This window comes from Vitis vinifera, chromosome 12 (genome assembly GCF_030704535.1).
Source record: "Vitis vinifera cultivar Pinot Noir 40024 chromosome 12, ASM3070453v1".
NCBI lineage: Eukaryota > Viridiplantae > Streptophyta > Magnoliopsida > Vitales > Vitaceae > Vitis > Vitis vinifera.
In genome coordinates this window covers 14,743,891-14,771,366 of record NC_081816.1, presented here as the reverse complement: position 1 = coordinate 14,771,366, position 27,476 = coordinate 14,743,891, and the positions used below count along the sequence as shown (strand labels likewise).

The 27,476-nt window shown below is 36.9% G+C and overlaps 1 protein-coding gene across 11 annotated transcripts in view; it reads right to left on the bottom strand.

Annotated features, from left to right (window-relative positions):
• Positions 1-744: 744 nt before the first annotated feature.
• The window catches only part of LOC100266543 (BRASSINOSTEROID INSENSITIVE 1-associated receptor kinase 1), a 38,977-nt gene continuing 12,245 nt past the window's right edge, over positions 745-27,476 (bottom strand). For 5 of the 11 annotated variants that reach the window (XM_059741200.1, XM_010659314.3, XM_019223779.2 and 2 more), the window contains 8 exons: positions 25,599-25,670; positions 25,415-25,486; positions 25,250-25,326; positions 23,905-24,057; positions 23,474-23,815; positions 22,519-22,913; positions 4,609-4,951; positions 4,011-4,457 (listed from right to left, as the gene is read on the bottom strand). In XM_059741200.1, the coding sequence (XP_059597183.1) occupies positions 4,634-4,951; positions 22,519-22,913; positions 23,474-23,815; positions 23,905-24,057; positions 25,250-25,326; positions 25,415-25,486; positions 25,599-25,670 (1,429 nt within the window). In that variant the 3' untranslated portion in view covers positions 4,011-4,457; positions 4,609-4,633. Of the gene's footprint in view, positions 1,042-3,634; positions 3,948-4,010; positions 4,458-4,602; positions 4,952-6,444; positions 11,973-20,929; positions 21,712-22,518; positions 22,914-23,473; positions 23,816-23,904; positions 24,058-25,249; positions 25,327-25,414; positions 25,487-25,598; positions 25,671-27,476 lie in introns of those variants that run through there. The other 6 variants (XR_009467118.1, XM_059741199.1, XM_010659312.3 and 3 more) reach the window with 6 other exon arrangements.

Here is a 27,476-nt window from a genome sequence, read left to right as displayed (position 1 = left end):
GGAAATGAGGAATGTCTATGAGGAATGTCACCCTTAGAAAAATAAAATGAGCAAGCAATTTATTCAAAACCATTTGAAATCCTTCAACATAGGTAGCATTGTACACACTTGTACAGTTAACACATTTGCATTGTACACTTAGTGTAAATGTCTTATACAATGGCAAAAATTTGACATACCTAAAACTAATAGCGTGCATATGGGTGAGCTACCATGTTCTAATGTGATGCCTAAGGGAAAATGGGGAAGGGAAAAGGGGGAAGTGAAACCCAATATAGGTTCTTATTCATCATTATTGTCGTTGGTCATCCAATCAACATGTATGAAGTAATAAAATTGAACGAGATGAGTGCGTGATCAAGGAATGTGTGTGAGGGAATGTTCCTCATCCTTTCAAAATGGAAATGATTTTAAAACATCGCAAATACTTCAACATAGGTACATTTGTACACCTTTGTACATTAAACACAGGTACCTTGTACACTTAGTGTAAATGTCTTGTACACATACATAAATTCCATACAACCACTACTGAATGTCTACTCATGCATAGGTTAATCATGATTGCAATCTTTTGGTTAATAAAATAAGGAAAAACTGAAGTCTCAATTTGTTCCCTATACTTTTGTAACAATACAAGCAAATTAAAAAATAGCAATCTGTCCATTAATGTGAAGCTATTCGAAGTTAATTCCAACTTTCCAGCTAGAATTCAAAAGAAGATTATATGCTAAGCATGACAAATTATTATTCAAACATATATTTTATTCAGTAAAAAGCATGCCTAAAGATGGGTTCCATTCAACTAGTGAACAGCTTTTTAAACATCACATGTGGCACCAGGCCTAACAATTGTCTATAATTTACGAGGAAACTCTGAAGAAGACCAAAATGCTTCTAACTGTGGCTCACTTTTAGAGTACTCACCATTTTCTCATCCAAGCAATTTCTTCAGAGCCAAACAGGGAGACATTATTTTCTTCTGTCCGCAATTCTCCTTCTCATCCATTCTCTCCTAATTCAGAACTTTCATTTCTAAACCTGCTTCAATTTAATGCCAATGATTAGCAATTTCAAGCTTCCTGTTTATTCCCATAAACACCAAATATTTCCAATTAAAATTACATGAGATAAATGTGGATGACATTTACACCAAACTAATTGGGCACAAATTAAATTTTTAATTCATTTTTTGCAAGAATATACATTGATCAACGAAATAAGAATTGTTTCAGATACTAATCAAAAAAACGAGAAAGGAAAAGTTGGGTGGAGTGGGCTAAGACAAGAAAAATATTCAAAAAGAAAATTTAGGAATTCAAGCAGAAAACAAAAGCTCGTGATTTTGATAAAATCAAGATAGCTAATAGAAATTTTAATAGAATGTGAAATAGTCATGAACTTACAACTAACACAAAGAGCAAGAGAGATTCTGAGAGAGTGGATCCTAAATTAATCTCATGATATCAGTTTCTATGAGCTCGAAGCCTATAGAGCTTATAAAGCCTTATTACAAAAGTCTATAGCCACATGGAAAGACAATAGGACCAAAAGTAGCATTAACTATGCATGCATCATGTAACCAGGTCAAGGTATACAAAACGAAAAGGAAAAATGTAAAAAATGGAATAACCTAGAATGTTCCAGAGGAACACAACACCTTATGCATATACATCTTGCCCAGTGTTTGTGAGCCATAGAATAATAGTTACATTTGAGGCTTTTTAGAGGTCTGGACTCATCAAACAGAACGGAGGTCTTGCATTGTCCAACTGGTGCACCATATGGCCCACAGCCCACTAAAACTGAAGCTGATGGACTACATAGATGTTTGATATGCTAACAATGAGTAGTCAATTGGTGGACATAGCAGTTGGTGGCAGCCAGTTTATATCTTCATTGGCAGCCAATTTCGTCAGGTTAACCAATTTCTCTATTTTCGAAATATTTTTGATCCGAAGGATAGCTATTCTGGATTATTTGCATCATCACCGGACAATCTTCTTCCCCAAAGCTCACCGTTTGGATGAAACCCATTTATTCTCTCTGAACGATGATGATAAAATACCTACAAACGCCTCAACCTGATAAAATCAAAATATCAGCAAATAATTCAGACCACCATCATTTGGATTTGGGAATGATCATTGATAAAATACCTACAAAAGCTTTTCTGAAATGCTCACAATCCTCAGCTGCTGAAGAAAGCGATTGGGGGACAATTAAGGTCGGCATCGTTTGTGTGTATGTTGTTTACAGAGGGAGAGAAAAGGGTAGGAAGATTCAGAATTTTCACTCTGGTGACATGGCATTTCAAGTTTACCAGCTGTGAAACCCATTAATTTACAACCATTTGAGTTGGAAATGTAAAGGGCATTTTCGTCTGTTAACATCTGATATCCTTATCATTAATTAGGGCAATTAGATGGACCTTCTCTTAATTTTTGGGCCCAGTTGGGCCCAAAACACAATTCTCCCTATTTTTATATACTAATACCTATTTTATTTATAATTAAAAAATACCAAAAAAAAAAAAAAACCAAATAGGAGCATGATGTCATTTCCTGCTTGAACCTTAACTTTAACCTTTAGCCTTTAGCCAGAACTTTATATTTTTATAAGCTTTTGACAGATAGGGAATGTGTACCATAGAATTCTCTTGGAAGAAAAAAGACTATCCATGAACCTAAGAGGGATTCTTTTTCAAATTATATACTAAACCGTCCACGAACCTCCTCGTATTAATAAAAGATCATGCATGGACACGACTTCACCTTTTCAAAGATATTCATCCCATGTCCATAAGATGATGTCTCCGAAGCACAGCCTTGAATTCAGAAGCAGCAGTCTTGGCTTTGTCGCCTACTTCACATACATTCCTTATGCTTTCCTCCCTCCTCTCCTCATTCTCTTCCATATCTATATGCACTACTCAAACGCTTCTTCATCCACATTCAACACAAGCTGATCAGCCAGACTCCCATGGACATTTCTCTCAGATCAAGCCTCATCACTGCTATTTTCATCTACTAGCTCATAATTGTCAGTGGCCTTCCAGGTTCGTTTTGGTCTCATGCAGAGCAGCAAGATGAGCACCCAAGTTGTCCAGTAAAAATGAGTCTCCCAACTGCTATAAGCTACTTGGTTGGCATCCAGAAAATGCAGGCATTGATGATATAAAGAGAGCTTATAGACAGATGAGCCTGCAATATCACCCTGATGTTTGTGATCCTTCCATGAAGGAAGAATCAACAATGATGTTTATACAGCTGAATGCAGCTTACAAGACACTGTCTGATCCCACTCTACAAATGCAGTATGATTATGATACGGGTTTGGCTGATTCCAGGCAAAAAAATGAAGTCAGATACAACGATGGCGAGATGGGAAGAGCAAATTAATCCTTGAGAAGAGAAGGTCCAACTATAGAATGGTGCACGAGGAGAGAAGTTGGGGGAGCAGAATGAGGGCTCGGAACAGTCAGGAAGAGGGATGTGTTGGTAACTAAGCTTTTAACACTGTAAATGATTTTTACGAAATTTCTATTGAATTTTGCTTCAACTTTGATATGGATTGATCCAATTGACTTACAATGCTTATCACACGCCATAACTTAATATTCAACCACACAGAAAACCTCGAAAAAAAAGGGAAGGTCAAAAACCTAGAGCCATAAAAGCTACCTCAAGGATCCACTAAGAGGAATAGGAGTTGAGTGTACAAGTCTTACCAGAATTAAGATCTACAATCTTCTCTTAGACTTCACCGATCAATTTGCATTCCTCAAATTTGAATTACGAGATCCTCATGGTCTCAATTGGTTGACATAGCAACAAAGAAAACTGCACTTTGCTCTGGTTATCGATTGACTCACCCATTTGCCAGTTTGGTCAGATGCTTGCAGTTTCCTTTGGTGATCTCAGTCCCAGAGTGCATCTATCAGCTACCTGCCAAAACTAGCCTCAAATGAGCTTCACTTTCTAAAAGTGGCTCCTGATTACAATCCAACATAAAATCTCAAGCTTTTAAATAAATTTTTTTATACAAAAGCACCCATACATGACAACATTATCAACAAGACTTGGGAAGCTAGTCCATCAAGCCCCTTGATCTAAGTAGATGAGATTAAGGTCTCCTTAAGCCGGTTTTATTACAATTGGAATGGAACTGCCAACATACAAACCTTATATTTCGACTAATATCCACAAATGGTATGATTCTATCTCAACTCATATACAACAAAACATAGGTAGATCTAGTCCCTGCCTTGGATGATCTTCTGCTAGCATTTAGAAGATGTCCTGTAAACATTTTTCACAATCATGATAATTCGGGGCAAAAGTTGAATTAGATTGATTGAACTCATAGCTATGGCACACCTATGTAAATCTGCTTGTTCCAATATACACTTTGCTACAAACTAGCAGCTGAGGCTTCAGGTGTGAACCAAGACAACCCTACAGAAAATAGACAATATATAATCATCGTCAATTAACTCTACCAAATAATATAAATTGGTAGTGGGAAAAATAAAATGAGAAAAAGAGATTATATGCACTTATTTAATGATCTGAATTTTAAAGACACCAATAAAGGAGATACTTATACATATGCATGTGGAATAGCAAAAGCATCATCTGGGACCGGACAATTCTTCAGGATGAAGGCCTGGAGTGGAGTCATTTATAATCCAATTATTAGAGGAGAAGTTGCAATGATTTAGCTCTCCGCAAATTATATCCTCCTTTTTCCACTGTTCCCACCTTTCAGCCAAACCATCACCTTCAAGCATTTTGACCACATGTGACATCTTGGGTCGGTCTGAAGCTGTGTTTAGTGTGCAAAGGAGAGCCACCTGGATTAGCTCCTCTACCTCCTCTACAATGTAATAGCCCTGCAGCTTAGAATCAACCAGTGTTTCCAATTTCTTTTTGTTCAACAGTTCCTTGACCTTAAATTTTCCAAAAGAGCAGCAAATATACACAAAAGTCAGCAATGGAAAATAAGATTCTGTAAAAAGCTTGTGCCATGTATAGGATGTGAGAATGAAACTACTGGAAAAAAGAGATTCAGTGTTAACTGCGAGGATTACATTAAATAAGTGTTTCGGCTTCCATGGAATTGAAGTTGTCAAATTTTGTTTTGGGCAGCATTCAAATATACAAGTTTATAATGCGATATGAAGGTATGGCCATAGTCACCATAAATGAAACAAAAAGGATAAAGTTCCTAATTGAAATTCTAAAATGCCTTAAATCCAGAGTGTCAAGAAAAGAAAAATAGACCCATTCCATGTGGTGAGTTTATAGAAGGACTAAAAGAAAATGAAAGTCAATTTTAAAAGAAGTTCCTGTCAAGAAGTCTATATCTTACCTACTCAAAAAAAACTAAGCCTATTACTAAGCTACCAACTTTCCTAAAAGCTGAGTAGATAAATAGACGGGGACAATAGCATTAGGAAACATATTAAGATTCTCATTACAGTAATAACAAGCTCTGTTAGTTAAACAACTACTTTTGTGTTTTTTTTTTCTGTTTTTTTGCAAGAGGATAAGCTGGAGTTAGTCACAAATTGGTTAGAGCACTCTTTTCTAGCCCCCTATATCTAGAACCTTCCTACTCACTTTGCTCTGTAGGATGAATGAGAGTGACGTGAGCTTCTTCTTCTCTGCTCTGTTTCTCTTTTGTGATAAAACACTCCAACACAAGATCTCTAGCTTTGATATGATTAAGCTACGAACTTCCCTAAAAGCTTAAGCTGTTAAGATTTAAGCCACAATATGTACTAGGGCAACATTCATGTTACAAACAGACTGAAGAAAAAGAAAATAAATTCTATAGGGAAATTGGTTAGATTGTAATGGAAAGTATTGTTGGGATAAGGCAATACGGAGAAAGGGCTTTTCATTTTAACTTTCCCTCCAGTCTTCTCATCACATCATTGGTCAATCCTACATTTACTTCAATCTCCTTAGTGCAGCATAAAGGGCAAGTACGATTGCCTTTCTGTAGAAGTTCGTTACAATTTTGAATAATGATTGGTAGGATAATAGGGAAAGATTGAGGCCCCTATTATGGGTAATTTGTGTTCTTCCATATTTGTAGTTTTTTTTCCGTTTTAATTTCTCTCTGTATATTTGTTAAATAGGGATATGTTTATGTAAAAAAGATATAGTTTTGAATGAATTGGAAATATCATTTTCTCAGTTTCTTCATGGTATCAGAGCCTTGTTTGCTCTAAAACCCTAATCTGTCCATGGATGCCCAAAGAGGAAACAGCCATGAAAGAGTGTCGGAGATACACTCTTTGATGGGCCCCATCGGTGCATTCGACAACTCCCCACTCCACCTTACCGTTGAAAAACTGAATGGTAAGAATTACAGAGAGTGGGCTCAAGCAATCAAACTCGTTATTGACGAAAAGGGGAAGTTAGGGTTCCTTACCGGCGAAACACGACGACCACCTCTGACTGATGTAGCTGCATCCCAGAAATGGCGGTCCAAAAACTCCTTCATCACCTCATGCCTGATTAACTCCATGAAACCATCCATTGGAAAGACTTACATGTTCCTCCCGACGGCAAAGGACGTGTGGGATGCGATACGGGAAACGTATTCAGATGCTAAAAATGCTTCCCAAATCTTTGAAATCAAGACGCAGCTTTGGCAGATGAAGCAAGGAGAACGGAAAGTCACGGAATATTACATCGAGATGGTGGGTCTGTGGCAAGATCTCAATCTCAGCTGCGAAGAAGAGTGGGAGTGCACGGGGGACAGTGTGCGCTTCAAGAAGAAGATGGAGAACTAAAGGTTCTTCGAGTTCCTAGCGGGGCTAAACCGCGAGCTTGATGATGTCAGAAGTAGGGTTCTCAGTCCCCGGCCGTTGCCCTCCATCCGAGAAGTCTTCTCTGAGGTACGGCGAGAGGAAAGCAGAAGGAGAGTGATGTTGGATCTCTCCTTTAGGCTTGAAGGCTCAGCCCTTTTAACTCATGGGCCTCATGGGTCTCATGGGCCTCATAGGCCTTACACTGTTGCTGGACGTGGGCCTCATGTTGTTGGATCTAATGGGCCAAGCCCAAGACAGTCCAAGAGGACTTATTGTGAGCATTGTAAGAAGTTGGGCCACACCAAAGACACTTGTTGGGCCCTACATGGCAAACCTGCAGATTGGAAGCCCAGACAACCTAATAAAGCCCATAGTCATCAAGCCTCCTCCGAAACCCAGGCAGACAAAACTCCACCAGAAATTTGTCAGTTAACCTCTAGTGTGGGGTTTAATTCTGACTAGCTTGCGAAATTATATGAGCTTTTTTCTAATTTCCAAGCATCTGGTCAGTCTTCTACCACTTTATCCTCTGGTTCTTTGGCAAAAAAAGGTATCTTTTTGACAGGACTTAGTACCATGTCTCAGACTACTCCCTGGATTATTGACTCTAGTGCATCTGATCATATCACTGATGCTCATCATTTATTTTCTACATATTCTCCTTGTGTCGGTAATTTAAAAGTAAAAATTGCAGATGGTACTTTATCACCAGTTGCTGGCAAAGGGAGTATTCGTATTTCTGAGTCGATTACTCTCAACCCTGTCCTACATGTACCTAATTTGTCTTGCAATTTGATGTCTATTAGCCAATTAACCAAAATGTCTAATTGCTCAGCTAAATTCCTACCATTTCATTGTGTTTTTCAGGACCTATCATCGGGGAAGACGATTGGCAGTGCTAAGGAAAGTGAGGGTCTATATTACTTCGACGAAACTGATGTGCTTGGACAGAGTTCTCCTACTGTTTGTAATTCTACATCTTATCCTAAGGACAGTGAACTTTTGTTATGGCACAAAAGGATGGGTCATCCTAGTTTTCAGTACTTAAAATATTTATTTCCCTCACTATGTTCAAACAAAACTTTATTGAATTTTCAGTGTGAAGTGTGTGAACTTGCCAAACATCATCGGGCGTCTTTTCCTAAATCTAAGTATAAATCATCCATACCATTTACTCTGATTCACAGTGATTTATGGGGTCCCTCACGTACCCCTAATAGGACCCATAAAAAATGGTTTATTACTTTTATTGATGATCATATTCGCCTGTGTTAGGTATATTTGTTGACTGATAAAACTGAGGTTTGATCAGTCTTCATAAACTTTCACTCTATGATACAAACTCAGTTTCACACCAAAATTCAAATTCTTCGTACTGATAATGGTACTGAGTATTTTAATCACTCCTTGAGCACTTACCTACAAGAAAATGGTATTATACATCAAAGTTCTTATGTTGACACCCCTCAACAAAACGGGGTTGCAGAACGGAAAAATAGACATATTCTTGAAGTTGCTCGTGCTTTGTTGTTTACATCTCACATGCCAACACAATTTTGGGGTGACTCCATTTTGACAGCCACATATCTTATTAACCGAATGCCTAGTCGGGTTTTATCCTTTGTCACACCCCTCCAAAAATTCCAAGAGTTTTTTCCTCATTCGAGACTTAATGCACACCTTTCACTTCGTGTCTTTGGGTCCACTGTGTTTGTCCACATTCACGGACCTAAGCGGAACAAATTTGATCCCAGAGCGCTTAAATGTGTCTTTCTTGGCTATTCTTTCACACAAAAAGGCTACAAATGCTATGACCCAATTTCACAGGAGCTATATGTTAGCAAAGATGTCACATTTTTTGAGCATACTCCCTACTACTCGCTTCAGGGGGAGTCCATGAGTGAAACTAGACCTTCCTTTGACTATCTTGATGTTGCTATGTTTGAATCCACTCCGTGCCTTATATCTAACCCTCCACCTGATATAGAAGGACACTTAAACTCAAGGGAAGATATGGAATTACAAACAAATAAGGAAACACTTGTCTACTCAAGGAGGCCAAAATCGAAGTTCAATGAGACACTCATCTCCAAAGCACTAAAAGAGTCAGAACCGGTGATAGTTCCAACCCCTCGGGAGTATGGCTCCAATTCTGATCAGGTAACAGATGACTTACCTATTGCTATTAGGAAACAACCTCGTTCATGTACTCTCCATCCTATCTCAAACTTTGTGTCTTATAATTCTCTCTCTACAAAGTGTCGTGCCTTTACAACTAACCTTGACAGAATCCAGCTTCCTAAAAACATTCAAGAAGCCTTTGAAATTCAAGAATGGAAAGAGACTGTGATGGAAGAAATAAGGGCATTGGAAAAAAATGAGACTTGGGAAGTGATGAATTTACCAAGGGGGAAGAAACCAGTGGGCTGTAAATGGATATTCACAGTGAAATATAAGGTGGATGGCACTGTAGAACGATACAAAGCCCGCCTAGTTGCAAAGGGGTTCACTCAGACTTATGGCATCGACTATACCAAGACATTTGCACCAGTAGCAAAGCTGAACACTATATGAGTTCTTTTATCCTTGGCAGCAAACCTCGACTGGCCACTCCATTAGTTTGATATCAAGAATGCCTTTTTGAATGGTAAACTAGAAGAGGAAGTGTTTATGATGTTACCACCAGGGTTCTGTAAGGAAGAAGAAGAAACCAGGGTATGCAAATTAAAGAAATCTCTTTATGGTCTCAAACAATCACCCAGAGCATGGTTTGATAGATTTGCAAAGGTGATTAAGAATCAAGGATACCAACGGGGACAATCAGGTCACACTATGTTCTTCAAACAGTCCAATGATGGAAGAATGACCATTCTAATCGTGTATGTCGATGACATCATTCTCATTGGAGATGACACAGGAGAAGTGGAAAGATTGAAGAAGGTCTTAGCCACAGCATTTGAGGTGAAAGATCTGGGTCAAATGTGGTATTTCCTAGGAATGGAGGTCGCCAGATCAAGGAAGGGAATTAGTATTTCCCAAAGAAAATATGTACTTGACTTGTTGATTGAGACTGGCATGCTAGGATGCAAGCCAAGTGATACCCCTATCAAGGCAAGAAACGGAATGGAAAGTGACGGAAAGCCCGTGGATAGAGAGAAATATCAGCGACTAGTAGGTAGACTGATCTACCTTTCTCACATTAGACCTGACATTGCTTTTGCTGTAAGCGTGGTTAGCCAATACATGCACTCACCAAAGGAAAGTCATCTAGAAGCAGTGTATAAGATCCTCAGATACCTAAAGGGTTCTCTAGGGAGAGGACTATTCTTTAAGAAGAGTGATAGTAAGAAAGTAGAGATCTATACAGACGCAGATTGGGTGGGATCAACAGATGACAGAAGGTCTACTATAGGTTACTGTACCTATGTCTGGGGTAATTTAGTAACATGGAGAAGTAAGAAGCAGAGTGTAGTAGTCAGAAGCAGTGCCGAAGCTGAATTCAGAGCAGTTGCACAAGGTATGTGTGAAGGACTATGGTTGCAGAAACTGTTGGAAGAACTATGCATTACAGTAGAGCACCCCATTAAACTCTATTGTGACAACAAAGCTGCCATTAGTATTTCTTATAATCCTGTTCAGCACGACAGAACCAAACATATAGAAGTGGACAGACACTTTATAAAGGAGAAAATTGAGAAAGAGATTATTTACATGACTTATATCCCTACAAGGGAACAATTGACCGATATTTTCACCAAGGGGTTACAGAAATCAAGCTTTGAAGACTTTATTGGCAAGTTGGACATGATTAATATCTATGATCCAACTTGAGGGGGAGTGTGGAAGTCCGTTACAATTTTGAATAATGATTGGTAGGATAATAGGGAAAGATTAAGGCCCCTATTATGGGTAATTTGTGTTCTTCCATATTTGTAGTTTTTTTTTTTCCGTTTTAATTTCTCTCTGTATATTTGTTAAATAGGGATATGTTTATGTAAAAAAGATATAGTTTTGAATGAATTGGAAATATCATTTTCTCAGTTTCTTCACTTTCCTACTTTGAGTCTAGGCATATAGTAAGTGTATTCTATTGTGAACCCAACTCAAAAGAACTAGGATATAAATGTATTGGCACCAAGGTTCCACATACAATTTTCTGCTACTTAAAGATTTCCATTATTTTACATATAAATTTATCATGCATCACTGGTTTGGCCACAGCCTGTCCTTTCTAATTTGCTGTATGTGCTTCCTCATTTAGAACTTTTAATCCCCATCCATCATTTATAATAGGAAAAAATATATTGAGGACAAAAAATAAAGAACAGAACAGTTATCTAAACCTTCCTTTTATTTTCCCCTAAAACTGCTACACCAAGCTAACAGGATGCTTTTGATTGAAGAAGGAATAAACCCAAGAAACATTAAACAAAGGAAAAAAAAAAAAAATTAAGGCCCATGTTCCACATGCTACTTCATGATGGAGAAGAATATGATTTGCCAATTTATCATCCGTACCACAAAAGCAAAACCAATATACAAGAGTATAACCCCTTGCCCCTTTTGCATCAGCCAGTCCATGGTTGGATCTTCTCACAAGCAGCTACCAACACAGAAAAGGCAACATTGGATGGGGTAAAAAAAATTCCCAACCAGATGAATGATGATACCAGGAAGCTAAAATTAGGCCATGATGATGCTGCTGCAAAAGGGATTTGATAAAAAAAATGTTCCATTGATATGACAAACTTACACATCCTCTTTCATTTCCCTGATAAAGGTATGCCAGAAAAATCCCCATCGTCTCCAAATCTCAATCATGAAAGCTTTTAGTGAACCCATTCGAATGTCCAGAACTACCATCCATCAATTGAAAGCTATCCAGGTTTCCCTACAAAAGGTCAAAGCAAATATAGAAGGGAACCAAATCCTCAGGCGCACTTCCTCAAACCTCATATCAAGCTAAAACTTTGTCCTATAATCATTACTTAATAAAGAACTCAAGCTTGAAGAACGATCTAATCCTTCCTAGTAGACTTCCAAAGGCTTCATCCTGAAGAACCCCCTGAGCCGCAGGTAACTAGTCCCTTCCATCTTTCAGAACTTTTCCACTGAGAAATTTCTCCCAAGCCTCGAATGACCTGCCCTGCAATCCCCCACCAACACACCCCATGTGAAAAAAAAGGATAAAATCTCTACAACCACTTACCAATCAAGGCTCCATTAAAAACCAACAAATTTTTAATTCCTATCCCACCAAATTTTTCTGGCATGAAAAAGTCACCCAGTTCACAAAATGTGGTACTTTCTCACCTCTAGCCCAGTGAAAATACCTTCAGAGCTTCTCTAAGCATCTCAAAGGACTATGTAAGGTAAAGAGACATGCTTGAAAAGGTACTATGAATTAGAATGAGACTACTTCACTTAGATTACTGTAGCCCTTTGCCTGATGCTGGCGAATTTGCAGATCTCTCAATCACTGCATTCTTCACTTCAAAAGAGGTCAGCAATCTTCAGTCTCTATTATCACTACTCTTTCTAATATATGGGCAAAATATCATTATCCTGAAGCATGTTGTCCAGGATAACTAATGGTTGCAGCATTGTCCCATATATTCAATCTATAATTGATTTTTTCTTTTTGAGGTATATCAGTGCCATGCCAGAATTTCCATTGAGGGGACTATTGCTGCTGGTTGTTTCTCTCCCTATTTGTGCTTCTATTCACTCCTCTTCCTTCTTGGCTCATGCTTCAGCCTGTGAATGGGTGATTGTTTACTGTTTGAAAGTTATTGGAATACATACTAGTTGTTATTCTCTCAGTGCCTATTGTTATTGTGAGTATTGATGGGTCCTCTACAAACAGTAGCAGGTCCTAGACTTATTTGTGTTTTGGGCATGCAACAGTTTAAAGATCATTGCCTTTTTTGTGTGTGTGCATGTTCTGATTCCCACTTTGTCTCAGTTCTGGAGAAAAATTTTATGACCCTTATGATAACACCACTTTGATTTTAAGGCTTTTACACTAGGGACAGCAGCCTGAGAGATCCACCAAGTTGTAAATCACATTATCTTGTAAGTATGGATGCGTTTACCTATGAAAAGTGTTACGAAAAACACTTGAATGTTACAAAGTCAAAATTTATCATTTGATTTATGTGAAAAACTGAAAAGAGTCCACTGGCAGAGTACCCTGAACCCTAGTCAGTTACCTAGAAGCAATAATTGAAAGCCCCAACACCCAACATGTGGCAAAAGGACTTCAAGAACTCAAAGAACTACTTAAGAAAATGCATCACTTGAAGTTATAAACTTAAAACATAGAACAGATAATGGGAAGATGGTAAATGCATACCCAACTGAGTAACATAAGATTGCTGGCCAAACGGGCAAGATCAAAAGCCCTCTGCCCAGTGATGAGCTCAAGAAGCATGATCCCATATCTGTAAACATAAGTCTTCTCCGAAGACCTTCCAGTGAAGAGGTACTCTGGGGCAATATGCCCAAGTGTTCCATGTACAGCCGTGGTAACACGAGTATCCCTGTAGTCCATGAGTTTAGCCAGCCCAAAATCTGCAACCACTTCTTCGCTGGGGTTATGACCTCTTTCTTTATATATATTGTCTTTTTTCTAGGGAAATTCATTCTCTATCGACAAATGTTGGTATCAGCTATTCTTCAATGTCAATACCACTCATAAAATGAGTTGTTTTCAAGGTTAATATTTTATTCTCATTATTTTTTATAATGAGACCATTATTAGATTCATTAGGATTATTATATCTGGAAAATAATTATACATCAATTTGTAGATGAGTGTGCTCATGCTTCCTCTCTGGAATTCTTCTCTTCTGGCCACTTTCAATTTGCTTTCTTGTTTCTTCACTTTTTTTTCTTCCACCAGCTCTTCTGCAATTTTCCCTAGTTTCTTCCTTTTCTTGAATGATTCCCAAACACAATTTCTTAAATGTCCTTGAACAAGAGGTGCTTTACTTGTACTATTTCAGCTTTTTTATTCATTTTTGCTATGTTCCCTCTTGTTAGTGCTTTCCTGAATTGTTCACCATCCAAATAGCAAATTTTGTGGCAATTCACTGCCATGCTGATGCAGGTGAAGCATTTTTTTTCTCATCCTTGAGACTCTGGGTGACTCTGGAAATAGGTGCATGAAATAGTACCAGATATCTAATAAAGCTTCATTATAATCTCTTTTCTCATATATCTATATATATATATATATATATATATATATATATATATATATATATATATCGTGGATTTGCTTCAATCCCCTTTGTCCTTTCATTTTGGTATATTTTTCTGCAGGTTTCCAATCACATCATTGGTTGTCCTATATTTACTTCAATCTTCTTAGTGCTACATACAGGAAATGTTGAACAACTACTACTATGAGCCTAGCCAAAACAAAGTGCCTTCTACTTGAAACCATACCTAAAAAGTAGGACAAATAAAATGGTAAGTGGGTTCCACACAGGGAAAATGCTTCTAAAAGATTCCCATTGTTCTAAAAAGGAACTTTACCATGCCTCAAGAGTTTGACCCAGCCTTCTATTTTCAACATTTCCTTTCAACTTTTTCTTTTCCAATGAGTGAAGAGATAACACATTAAATTGTCAAACCGTCTGCCTCTTTTTCCCCATAAATTGCCAGAACAGGGTTCTTTTGATTAAAGAAGGCAAAATCCATGAAACAAACAAACAGACAACAAACAACAGGGAAAAGAAAAAACAAAAGCAAAAACAAAAAGCCACAGAGGTCCATAGATCACATGCTATCTAGCAATAATTTGCCTATTATCGTCCTAATTGCAAAAACACCACCACTTCACAAGGGTATAAATCCTTGGCATCAGCTGGTCTATGATGAGAATCTTCTTATGAACAGCTTCTAGCATTAGAAAGCTAAACTTGGATGGCACACAAAAACCCCAACTGGCAGATGTTAGCATGGTAAGATTAGGCCACGACAATAATAACCTAAAAGAGAATTTGAAGAAAGAATTTCCTTAGACTATCTAAAGACTAACACATCCTCTCATTCTCCTGATAATATGCCAATAAATGCAAGCTGGAAAACTCTACACCTTCTCCAACTCTCAATCATGGAAGCTTCTAGAGAACCTGAAATTCTAATGCCCAGAAACTACCCTCCAAGACAATCATCAGCCAGGTTAGTAAAAAGGCCTAAATAAGCTTGATATACATTGTTGGTCCACCAGCTAATAGCTTAAACTTTTAGGAAAATTAGTTGCTTATCGGGGTATTAAAGTCTTATTTAGTGGGAGGTCATGAATTCAATCCTAGAAACATGATTATTCCCCACCTCATCAAGCTCTAAGGAACATTTGTAGCTTAAGAAACTACATTTTCCTATCAACTATGAACAAGATCCCTCTCTTTGGAACTTTTCCCCTAAGACACTTTTCCAAAGCATATTTTCTATCTCTAACCACCATAATAACCCTCCAAAGCCTCTTTAGCTTTATTAGAAATAAAAAAAAATTCTAGTCCTGGCCCAAACATGTTCTTTAGTGTAAAAACAGTCGCCCAGCTAAAAATGTTACATGCTACCTGTCTCAACAGCAAACCCCCACCCACACAAATAAAAGTATCCCTTTAGATCTTCTCTAACAGGATCATGGATAGGCAAGCTTGAAATGAACTATGAATGAGAGTCTACCCCCTAGATAAATATGGCCTCTACCATGACACTAGCTGCTAATTCTATCTCTATCATTGGGTTTTATTTTATTTATTTATTTATTTATTTTTATATAGGTACTATCATTGAGTTCTTCAAACCAAAGAAAGGACAAAAATCTTATACCCTATGTAATAAGAGTTTGCCCAATTATCATTGTCTTGTCCGAAAGCACACTGCCTAGGGTAAATGTTGGTTGCAATGTTGCCCCCACATATTGAATCTCAACTTACCAGATCATTGATTCTTTCTTCTTGGGATCTTATCAACACAATAATTTCTAATACTGGCAGTAGACTATTGCTTCTGGTTGCTTTTCACCCTGTTTTTTATTATATGTAAAACCGTGAAAGGTTTTTTGGATAAACTTTTATTTTATTGCACTTTTTTAGAACACAGGCTACATCCGTTTAAATAACCAGGAAATAGATAATTCCTAGGCTAAAAATAAGGAAACCTAAAAATGAATCTGATTCTAATCCTAATCTGAATAAAACCTTTACTATGTACAAAAAAACTAGAATTCAAATAATTCCCCAAATCAAGGAACCTATCCATTCTAAAATTCCTTAAATCAAGGAATCCTATCCATTCCAAAATTTGAGTCCAATTTGAACTAGTCTAACCAAACTAACTTTCCAACACTCCCCTTCAAGTTGGGGCATAGATGTCTATCATACCCAACTTGTCCACATTATTTTCAAAGTTTTCTCTCGGAATCCCTTTAGTTAAAACATCCGCAATCTGGCTTTTGGATGGCACATATGTCAAGCATATTTCCCTTTGCTCAATTTTTTCCTTAATGAAATGGCAGTCCACCTCAACATGTTTTGTTCGATCGTGGTGGACTGGATTGTAGGAAATGCTTATAGTTGCCTTATTGTCACAATACATCATAGCTAGAGGATGAATTCTAATCTTTAGTTCTTCTAATACTCTCTTGATCCACAAGACTTCACAAATTCCATGAGCTATTGATCTAAACTCAGCTTCAGCACTACTTCTCGCTACCACATTTTGGTTTTTACTTCTCCATGTGATGAGATTTCCAAACACAAATGTACAGTAGCCAGATGTTGACCTCCTATCTTCTATAGACCCTACCCAATTTACATCCGTGAAGGCCTCTATTTTGAATTGGTCGTGCTTTCCAAATTGAAGTCCTTTTCTTGGGGTTCCTTTGAGATATTGTAATATTTTATAGACAACATTCATGTGTGCTTCATATGGAGAATGCATGTACTAACTGACTGTACTTACTGCAAAAGCAATATCTGGCCTAGTGTGAGAGAGGTAGATGAGCTTTCCAACCAACCATTGGTATCTTCCTTTGTCAACTAGATCCCCTTTTTTAGCTAGGTCTATCTTGTGTCTTACACCAATCAGAATGTCGCTAAGCTTGCAACCAAGCATCCATGTTTCCTTGAGTAAGTCTAAAGTGTACTTTCTTTGAGAAATAGAGATTCCATTTTTATTTCTAGCAATCTCCATCCCTAGAAAATACCTTAGTACCCCAAGGTCCTTCACCTCAAACTCCTTAGCTAGGATCTTCCTCAAAGCTTCAATTTCTACATGATCATTGCCTGTTAAAATCATATCATCAACATAAACGATGAGAACAGTTATTTTACCCTGATTAGTAGATTTGTAAAACATGGTATGATCTTAATATCCTTGAAGATAGCCATATTGTTTTACTACTCTTGAGAGTCTTTTGAACCATGCCCGGGGTGATTGCTTGAGTATGTAGAAAGCTTTCTTCAATTAACAAATTTTATTGAAGCTTTCTTGTTCAAGTCCTAGTGGTACATCCATGTAAACCTCCTCCTCTAATTTCCCATTGAGAAAAGCATTTTTTATGTCCAGTTGTTGAAGAGGCCAATCATAGTTTGCAGCCAAAGAGAGAAGAATTAAATTGTGTTCAGTCTTGCCACCAATGCAAAAGTCTCTTGGTAATCTATCCCATAAGTCTTAGTAAATCCTTTAGCAGACAATCTTGCTTTGTACCATTCCACCGAGCCATCAGATTTGTATTTTACTGAAAAGACCCATTTACATCCCACAATTCTTTTACCCTTCGGTAGGGTAACAAGTTCCCATGTTCTGTTTTTTTTCAAAGCTTTGACTTCCTCCACAACCGCTACTTTCCATCTTGGATCACCAAATGCTTTTTGTACATTTTTTGGAATTTCTATGGAAGAAAGGTGAGGGGCAGAAGTAGAAAAAGATGAGGATAATCTATGATAAGAGACAAAACTAGATATGGGATGAATGGTATAAGATCAAACACTTTTCTTAAGTGCTATCGGGAGATCTAAGTCACTAGGCACTGGGTCTACAGGAAGTGAGGAATGTGAGAGTGATGAAGAATTATCCAAACCTGATTCAAGCATTATCTCCGATGTGGCTTCATGGCAAGGCATGAGTGTATCAAGTACTATACACTTCCTTGAGTAGACTTTGAACTGTGGTGTAGACTAGGCTGTTGGTGGCAATGCTTTATCTTCCCCTGCATTTGACAATCTGTTATGTACTGGAACTATTGTTGGGTTTGATTGAACGAAAGGAATGGATGGAGAGATTTGAGTAGACACCGTATTGGTTGCTGGGAGTGGACTAATTTAGTAGACACTGGACTGGTTGCTAGGAGTGTAGGAACTGGAAAAGAAGATTGTGGAATTTTGCATGACGAAGCTTCACAAGAATTCTCCCCTTGAATCAAAGTGTAATAGGGCTACTGTTCAAAGAAGGTTACATCTATAGAGATGCATAGTTTCTAATTAACAAGATCAAAACATCTATAACATCTTTTAGTTGTTGCATATCCTTAAAAAAAAAGCATTTTATAGCCCTAGAATCAAGTTTACCATGATTATGTGAATGGACATGTACAAAAATAGTGCACCTGAAAATTTTAATTCATAAATCTTGGCAAAATCGAGAATCAAGGAATGAAGCAAGAAACAACAATGGGAATTTTAAAATTAAGAACTTTTGAGGGCATCCTATTGATCAAATATGTTGCTATAAGAATAGCGTCCCAAAGTATTTTTCTAACTTTCATTGAAAATAATAAGGACCGAACAACTTCTAAGAGGTGTCTATTCTTTTTTTCAGCAACTCCATTTTGTTGTGGAGTATCTACACATGATTTTTGATGAATAATCCCATTAGTTGATAAAAAGTCTCTAATAACAACATTTATATATTCACTACCATTGTCGGTTCTAAGAATTTTAACGGATGTTTGAAATTGATTTTTGATCATTGAATAGAAATTTTTGAAGGTTTGAAAGACTTCAGATTTTTCTTTAAGGAGGTAAACCCAACAAATTCTTGAATGATCATGATGAAGGTAATGAACATTTTGCACCAATTAGAATTGTTACCTGAGATGGTCCCCAAAGATCACTATGTATGAGAGTAAAAGGTTTAGAGGGACTGTAAGGTTTAGCAGGAAATACTAATCTGGTATGCTTTGCCATTTGACACACTTCACATTGAAAATTGGACAACCTTTTATTTTTGAAAAGTTTTGGAAACAAGAACCTAAGATACAGAAAGCTAGGGTGGCCCAATCTATAGTCCCGTAACATTATTTCATGATCAAAAGGAAAAGATAAAACACTGCTACCAGCAACAATGGCTTGTCCTTACACAACTTCATGGTCATCAAAATGGTATAAACCTTCACACTCACATGCACTACCAATCGTCCTCCCCGAAGCTAAGTCTTGGAAAACAACACTAGTAGATGAAAATTTAGCTACACAATTGAGATCTCTCATGAGTTTACTAATGGACAATATATTACATGACAAATTTGGGACATGTAAGACTAATTCAAGAGAAAAAAATTTTGTCAGAGAGATGGTTCCTTTTCCAGCGACCGGGGTATATGACCCATCCATTCCTTTTCTAGCAACAGGGGTATATGACCCATCCACAATTTGAACTTTCATATTACCAGCACATGGCACATATGTTGTAAATGAAGTGGATGACCCCATCATGTGATTTGTAGCTCCGAAATCAATGATCCAAGGTTTATAAGAATTGGCTAAGGCACTGAATGGGTATTGAGTTCTACCTGATTGTGCTTGAGAGCAAGATGGTGAGAGATCAGCATTTGGTGAACCTGAGATTGAAGTGGATGCAGTTTGTGGATTAAGGAGATGTTGCAAGACCTCTAACTACTCCTTGGTGAATGGTGAAGTGGCTGTTTGGTTGTTAGGGTTCTCAGATTCACTATGGTAGGCTTTGGAATCACGGTGGGTCTTGGGTTTCTCCCAGCAGGTGGCTTTCCATGGATCTTCCAGCACGTATCTTTTATATGGTCTCGTTTTCAAAAATTTTCACACCAAGGACAATCACCCTTTTTTCCTAGTTGCTGGTCAATTGGTTGAAAAGCCGCCTCACCATGAATAACTAGGGCAGAAGTCTCAGATTGGCTAGATTGTTGTTCTCCCAATGTCACTTTCGGCCTACTCTTTTCCCGTCGCACCTCAGAGAAGATCTCCCTTACAGATGGTAGTGGTTCTTTTCCCAAGATTTGGCCTCGAACCTCATCAAGTTCCTTATTGAGTCCTGCCAAAAAATCAAATGCCCTTTCTTTTTCGAGAATCTTGCAATAATGGGCATTATCTTCAGCACACTTCCACTCCATATTAGAGAATAAATCAAGTTCTTGCCATGCATTTGGAAGGATATTATAGTATTGTGTAACACTATGACTACCCTGTTTAATATCTTTCAACTTAGTCTTAATTTCAAACATTTGGGTAGCATTACCTAGATCTGAATAAGTCTCTTGGACTTCATCCCAGAGGTCCTTGGCGGTAGGAAGAAAGAGGTAGGTTTGCCCAATAGCTGTCTCCATGGAGTTGATTAACCAGGCCATTACCATGGAGTTCTCAGAATCCCAGGTTTGGTACACATGATCTTCCGGCTTGGGTGCTTTGTTGGCACCTATGAGATAGCCCAACTTTCCTTTTACTCTGATGAACAGCTTCACCGATTGCGACCATTTAAGAAAATTACATCCATTTAATTTATGGATCGTAATTTGCAGGGTTGGATTCTCTATACTGCCTGGATTTGTTGTTGGAACTTGTAGCTGTGAAGTCCCAGATGAGGCATCATATTCCTCCCTGTGAGTTGCACCAGTCATAGTAGTCTTCACCATCCTTCTACTCTTTTTTTTTTCTCTAGCTTTGATACCATAAAACTGTGAAAGGTTTTTTGGATAAACTTTTATTTTATTGAAATTTTTCAGAACACAGGCTACATCCGTTTAAATAACCAACAAATGGATAATTCCTAGGCTAAAAATAAGGAAACCTAAAAACAAATTTGATTCCAATCCTAATCTGAATAAAACTTTTACTACGTACAAAAAAACTAGAATTCAAATAATTCCCCAAATCAAGGAACCTATCCATTGTAAAATTCCTCAAATCAAGGAATCCTATCCATTCTAAAATTTGAGTCCAATTTGAACTAGTCTAACCAAACCAACTTTCCAACAATATGATTTGTGTCCAAGCCAGTGTTTATTGTTTTGGAGCCATTGACACAATGCTGTTTGTTCTTCTCCCACTGATTGCAGAGTATGATTGGTCCTTTACAAACATTGACTGTATTGAGCTAATTCATCTTTCAGGCTTTCTATTGTTTGTAAATTAGGACCCATTTTCTATATTTGATACCCACTTACTCTCTGGAAAAGACTTCTGTGACCCTTATGGTTACACTGCTTTGACTATATTCTTTGCCATAGTTCACGTACATAATTCTACTCTTTTGATTAGCTAGGAGCATACAGCATAGGGAATTCATGTTCAGAAACAGTGCAACAGAATCAAAAGAAAAAGGAGATGATGGTTTTGGAATGAGGTGCTGTGCAATTCTGGAAGGTTGTACTGGTTCCCAAAGAAGATGGCTATGAAGATGTTAATGGAATCCTGATGTGAAGGAACCCTACGAAATTAAGAACATGTTTTACAAGTTAGATGAAGTCATATTTAGTCAATAGGGAATATTGATCTCAGAAAAAGGAGTCAATGTAATCATTGTCTGCGCAATTTTGCTATTTCTAGACCTAGGATCACAACTTGACAGCATTATTCTCCATCCCCTTGCCATGTATTGCCTCCAAAAACCTCCTACAAGTTCATTGTAGGTAAAAGGAGTAAAATGTCATGGATTTACAGTGAAAAACATAATGACTATTGAATTTCAGAGGCAATACAAATATGAGTAGAGGAAAAACTAGATAATCCATCTGATTTACCTAAAAAATATATAGAATTCAAACTTTCAGTTTTTAAAAGAAAAAGGGCCCACTGTATAATAATTGATGGCTCAAGACCAGTTTCTAGTATTGAAAACACAAGGACCTTGAAAACTTGAAACCATGGTTTTGAGTTTTGAAATGTTTCTGTCAGTGTATAAAAGCTTCTGATTTTTTTAGGAATCCAAAATGAAACCTAGAAGCAAAACAGAATCTATTCATTTTTCTCCAAAATTCACCTAAATTTTGTAGAAACACAAATTTGTGGAAACATATGAGATAACTTGAGTTTAATTTTCATACCATTTGAAAACACGGCTTTGCCATCTAAAGTCTTTCACTAAAATCAATAGAAGAACAGGAGTCTGAGAGGTCTCTGAGTTGTGCATCACTTTAACTTGTAATTGTAACAACATTATTTTAAGCACTTGAATGACGTCAAGGTTGAAATAGATCATTGGATTTCTGTGAGGGAAAGTATGGAACAAATTCACCTACTTGTAATCTCTGAATAACCCACCCCCAATATTATAAACTAGAAGCCATAGCTGAAATCCCCAACACCAAACAAATATCAAAGAAGACTCAAAAGAGTTCAAAGAAGTAAATAAAAGGATGCACCACTAAGTTATAAACTCAAACTATAAAAATCCTCAAAGGGAAGATAGTAAAAGCATACCCAATCAAGTAACATAACAGCATCATCATTGGCAAGCCGAGCAGGATCAAAAGCCCTCTGTCCAGTGATAAGCTCAAGAAGCATTACTCCATATCCAAAAACATCAGTCTTCTCTGAAGACTTCCCAGTGGAGAGGTACTCTGGAGCAATATGCCCAATTGTGCCACATACAGCAGTGGTAACATGAGTATCCTTGTAGTCCATCAGTTTAGCCAGCCCAAAGTCTCCTACTACTGCTTCGAACTCGTTGTCCAACAATATGCTTGCAGCCTTCACATCACGATGAATAATCTTAGGGTCACAATGATCATGCAAATAAGCAAGCCCCCTTGCTGATCCTAATGCAATTTGTTTCCTTATTGGCCAATTAAGAGGTGATTGTCCATCAGCTCGCTCTGCAATAATGCATCAATAAGATCAGAAGGGAAAAAAAAAAATTATATGGTAAGTAAAGTTGGCCATAGCTCTTAAAATAGATCTTTTAAATTTTCAACCTTTTGATTAGTGATATAGCCCACTCATACTTTTCAAACTTCAGCCAACTCCAATATTTTCAGACAATGTTTAAACATGAAAAGACAATACTCTGTAGTTTTCACATCAAAGTAGATTTCTAGGAGTTAGTTAGATTCACACGTAGAGTTATGCATTTTTACATGAGTGGCAATGCTCAGGGCTAGAATTCACACATTTGCACTTGGCATCGACAAAGGTAAACTACCATTGCACCAGACAAAATTTAAATTATGTTGACAAGGTTTTAGGTTTCATTTTGAATTTAGACAAAATCAAAATGACGCAAAGGTCAAATTTAAAACCTTCATTATATATCAAGAGTTGGTATACCATATGGATTGGCAACCAAAATGTCAATGGAACAGATGGCATCAAAGGAAAATGAAGTTTCGTTTATTTTTGAAAAAATAAATCACATGAAGAGACCAATAACCAATACCTCTCAAACATGATGCAACACTTCCATTAACCATAAAGGGATAGACAAGCAACCGTTCTGTTGGTGTCATGCAAAAGCCATGTAGACGAAGTAGATTCCGGTGCACAGCCATGCTGATCATTTCAACTTCTGTCTGAAATTGCAGTTCCCTACCATGAATACACTCCTTTTTCAGTCTTTTTACTGCCACTAGAGAACCATCAGCTAAACTTCCTTTGTAAACTTTACCAAATCCACCACTGCCCAGAATGTTTTTGTTACTAAAATTATCCGTTGCAACTTGTAGTTCACGCAGGGAAAACCTTTTAAGCTGCCCCAAATGAACTTCTGGATCCTTTTCAGCTGCAAAAGAAATGAAAACGAATGAGAAGTGAAAATTAAGTAACACTTCTTATTGATCATTTTAACCCATTTTCACTAAAACCACCAACCAGGTACATCAGAAAAGTGCTCCTGTGGTTTCCTTCGTAGCCACCAGGCAAGTACTATTCCAAGGGCAGCAAACAGAAGTGCAGAACCAGCAGCAACTCCTCCAGCAATAGCTCCAGTGGCACCTCCAGCAATAGCTCCAGTGGCACTGTTTTCTACATCAATGAAATCCAAAAAAACATAAATATAGTATTATTATTTGTGATAATCAGAACATTTGAACATTAACTGAGAGAACCTCTAAATAATAAAGCAATTCATTTTTTTTCTAGAGTGAGTTATAAGGTGTTCCAAGAAAAGTTAGATTCTAATTGAATTTGATAACTCACAAGTTCCTGTTTCTGAAATTGATTAAGTCCAATCCACATTCTCTAAAAGCTCAGAAAATAGTTAACAAACAGCAATTTAGGCCAAAGAAACACCAAAATTTTCAAGAGAAACAATAATTGCGCAAAAATGATACTATTATTAATTATTATTTGTGATAATCAGAACCTTTGAACATCAACTGAGAACCTCTAAATAATTCTTTTCTAGAGTGAGTTATAAGATGTTCCAAGAAAAGTTAGATTCTAATTGAATTTGATAACTCACAAGTGCCTGTTTCTGAAATTGATTAAGTCCAATCCACATTCTCTAAAAGCTCAGAAAATAGTTAATAACCAGCAATTTAGGACAAAGAAACACCAAAATTTTTAATAGAAACAATAATTGCTCAAAAATGATACTATTATTATCATTATTATTTGTGATAATCAGAACATTTGAACATTAACTGAGAACCTCTAAATAATAAAGCAATTCATTTCTTTTCTAGAGTGAGTTATAAGATGTTCCAAGAAAAGTTTAGATTCTAATTGAATTTGTTAACTCACAAGTGCCTGTTTCTGAAATTGATCAAGTCCAATCCACATTCTCTAAAAGCTCAGAAAATAGTTAATAACCAGCAATTTAGGCCAAAGAAACGCCAAAATTTTTAATAGAAACAATAATTGCTCAAAAATGATACTATGTTGATGAAACTAAATAAACCATCCTCTGAAGTGATTTTCTTATATTCACATTCATCAATTATAAAGTTTCTCTCTGCTTATTTTCAATTATATATATCAGATAAAAGGAAAATAAAAAAAGATGGATGAGTTACGAAACTAGATAAAACTCATGTACAGGATGACTTGACCAGACAAGGGGGTAGAAGACATGTCCAATTGAAAGTGGAAGGAAAACATAGCAATGAAAACACAGAAGGGTCCAATATCAGCTACAACTTTGAGTTGATACTTTCTTTTAATCAGATAAGTTGGACTTAATACTAGTTAAAAACAGAAAATAATAATGACAAACCCGAAGAAGTTGTTGGTGTTGGAGAAATTGGTGGAGGTGGAAAAAGTGGAATTTGGTTTAGGTCATTATTGTTAAAACTGCAAAATTGCAACACAGCAGTTAGCATACGGATTAGATAGGTCACCCAATAGTACTATCATAAAAATGACATTGCACCCAGTTTACCTGATAGAATAAAATAATGAAAATGAGCCGTTAACTGGTATATCTCCTCTTAGGTGATTGTTCGACAGATCCCTGCATCCACATAAGAATATTATAATGTCATATACTTGCAACAAAATCATGTCATTGGAAGCTAAGGGGAAAAAATAGCTTCCTCTGGATAGAACATCAACTTGGTACTCACAGGACTTGCAGTGTCATAACAGTAGTTAAAGACATTGGAATAGTTCCTGTCAAGGAATTGTTGTTAAGCCGCCTATTTCCATGCAGACAGTTTACAAAATAAACACTGTTAGGTTTCATAATAATCATTGAAATGCAAACAACAAACAAAGCAAAGACACAAAATCTGTTAGACAACCAATTTTATTGTAGCATTTAGGTCCACAATGTATATCATATTTTTAACACCCTCTCTCACATAGGCAAACAGCCTCTTTTGAACTTACATGTGGGCCCAATAAATTGGGGAAATAAAAGTGTGATGAGGCTCAAACACGAGATCATGCACACATAAAGACCCGAAGGCAAACAACCACAATCAACCTCTTTTGACCTTGCATGTAGACTTAATACATGTGGACTCAATAAATTGGGGAAAGAAAAATGCAATGACGCTCAAACACATGACCTCCCACCAAATGAGGCTCTAATACTATGTTAGATAACTAACTTTCCTAAAAGCTTAAGCTTGTAGGATTTGGGTCCACAATATATATATCATGTTCTTTAACACAATCAACATATACTTGCACAACAAAGAAAGCACAGAACTAAACAAAACTCTTTGCACAATGGTTGATGTAGGACAACCCTAGGATGGTTGCCTACACTCAAAAGTAGGTGGGCTAGGGTTTTGATTTTTGAGTATAAGGGGAGGAACAAGGAATAAAGTTTATGGTAAAAAAATAAATAAAATAAAATAAATAGAGAGAAATAAGAAATGAGGAAGAAAAAATGGAAACCTTAGAGTCCCACTAAGGCCTTTCAGGAATCTTACTTAGAAGAAAAATTAATGGAGTCTCACCATTGAGGATTGCAACACTTGCAATGAATAAAACATAATATAATTAATATCAATCAATTCATCCCTTTTATTTACATTGATTAGACTATTTATAGGCTTCTCTAAGAAATCCAAAGTTTACTAGGACTCTAATAACCTATTATGACTCTAATTCTAATTATAACATCCAAAGTCTACTAGGACTCTAATAACCTATCATGACTCAAATTCTAATTATATTATGACTTAACTAGCTAATCCTAATTTGACTCCAACAAATACTAATCATAATTCAATCCTAATTAATATTAATCCTATTTAAAGTTTACTTAGGTCTTCCTTTTCCTCCTTGAATAGACTCTAAAAGGCTTTCCACCATCAATTCCCCCCCAACTTGAAAGAACTTGACTCTAACGAGTTAGATGCTTGATACAATTCATAGAGATCGGGGTTAAGCTTTTGAAATTCTGTTGTCATAATCCATGTATTTTCAAAATATGGTTTGCCTCACCATTTCACCAAAAATTCTTGGTATCCACCTTGTTGAGTAGACACACGTTGATCATTAAGAACATACTCGATCTCAAGACATGGGCTAAGAGTAGGTGGTAATTGAAGATCCAATTCTTCACTTGCCTTATTTTGATGGCATGGTAGATAAACAAATCTTCCACATTAGATATTGGACTAAAATGCAAGTCTGAAGTGAGTTCTAACAAATATGCATTCTCACCCAATCGCTTTAGTAACCGAAATAAACCCATTTTCTTAGCTTGAAGCTTTTGATATGTGTCCGGATGAAATCTTTCTAGACGTAGATGAACCATTACTAGATCACCTTCTTGAAACTGAATATAACTTTGATGTGCATCTATTGTCTCCTTATAGTTCTCATTGCTGATTTTGATTTTTTTCTCGTATCTTTTCAAATTAACGCATAATAAGCACCCTTTTTGGTTGTGCGTCCTTTGACTTCTAAATTGGTGGGGCTTCTTTCATTAGACAAAAGATCTTCTTAAGCCCATTGTGTATGAGAGTACATGTATTTTTTCAACC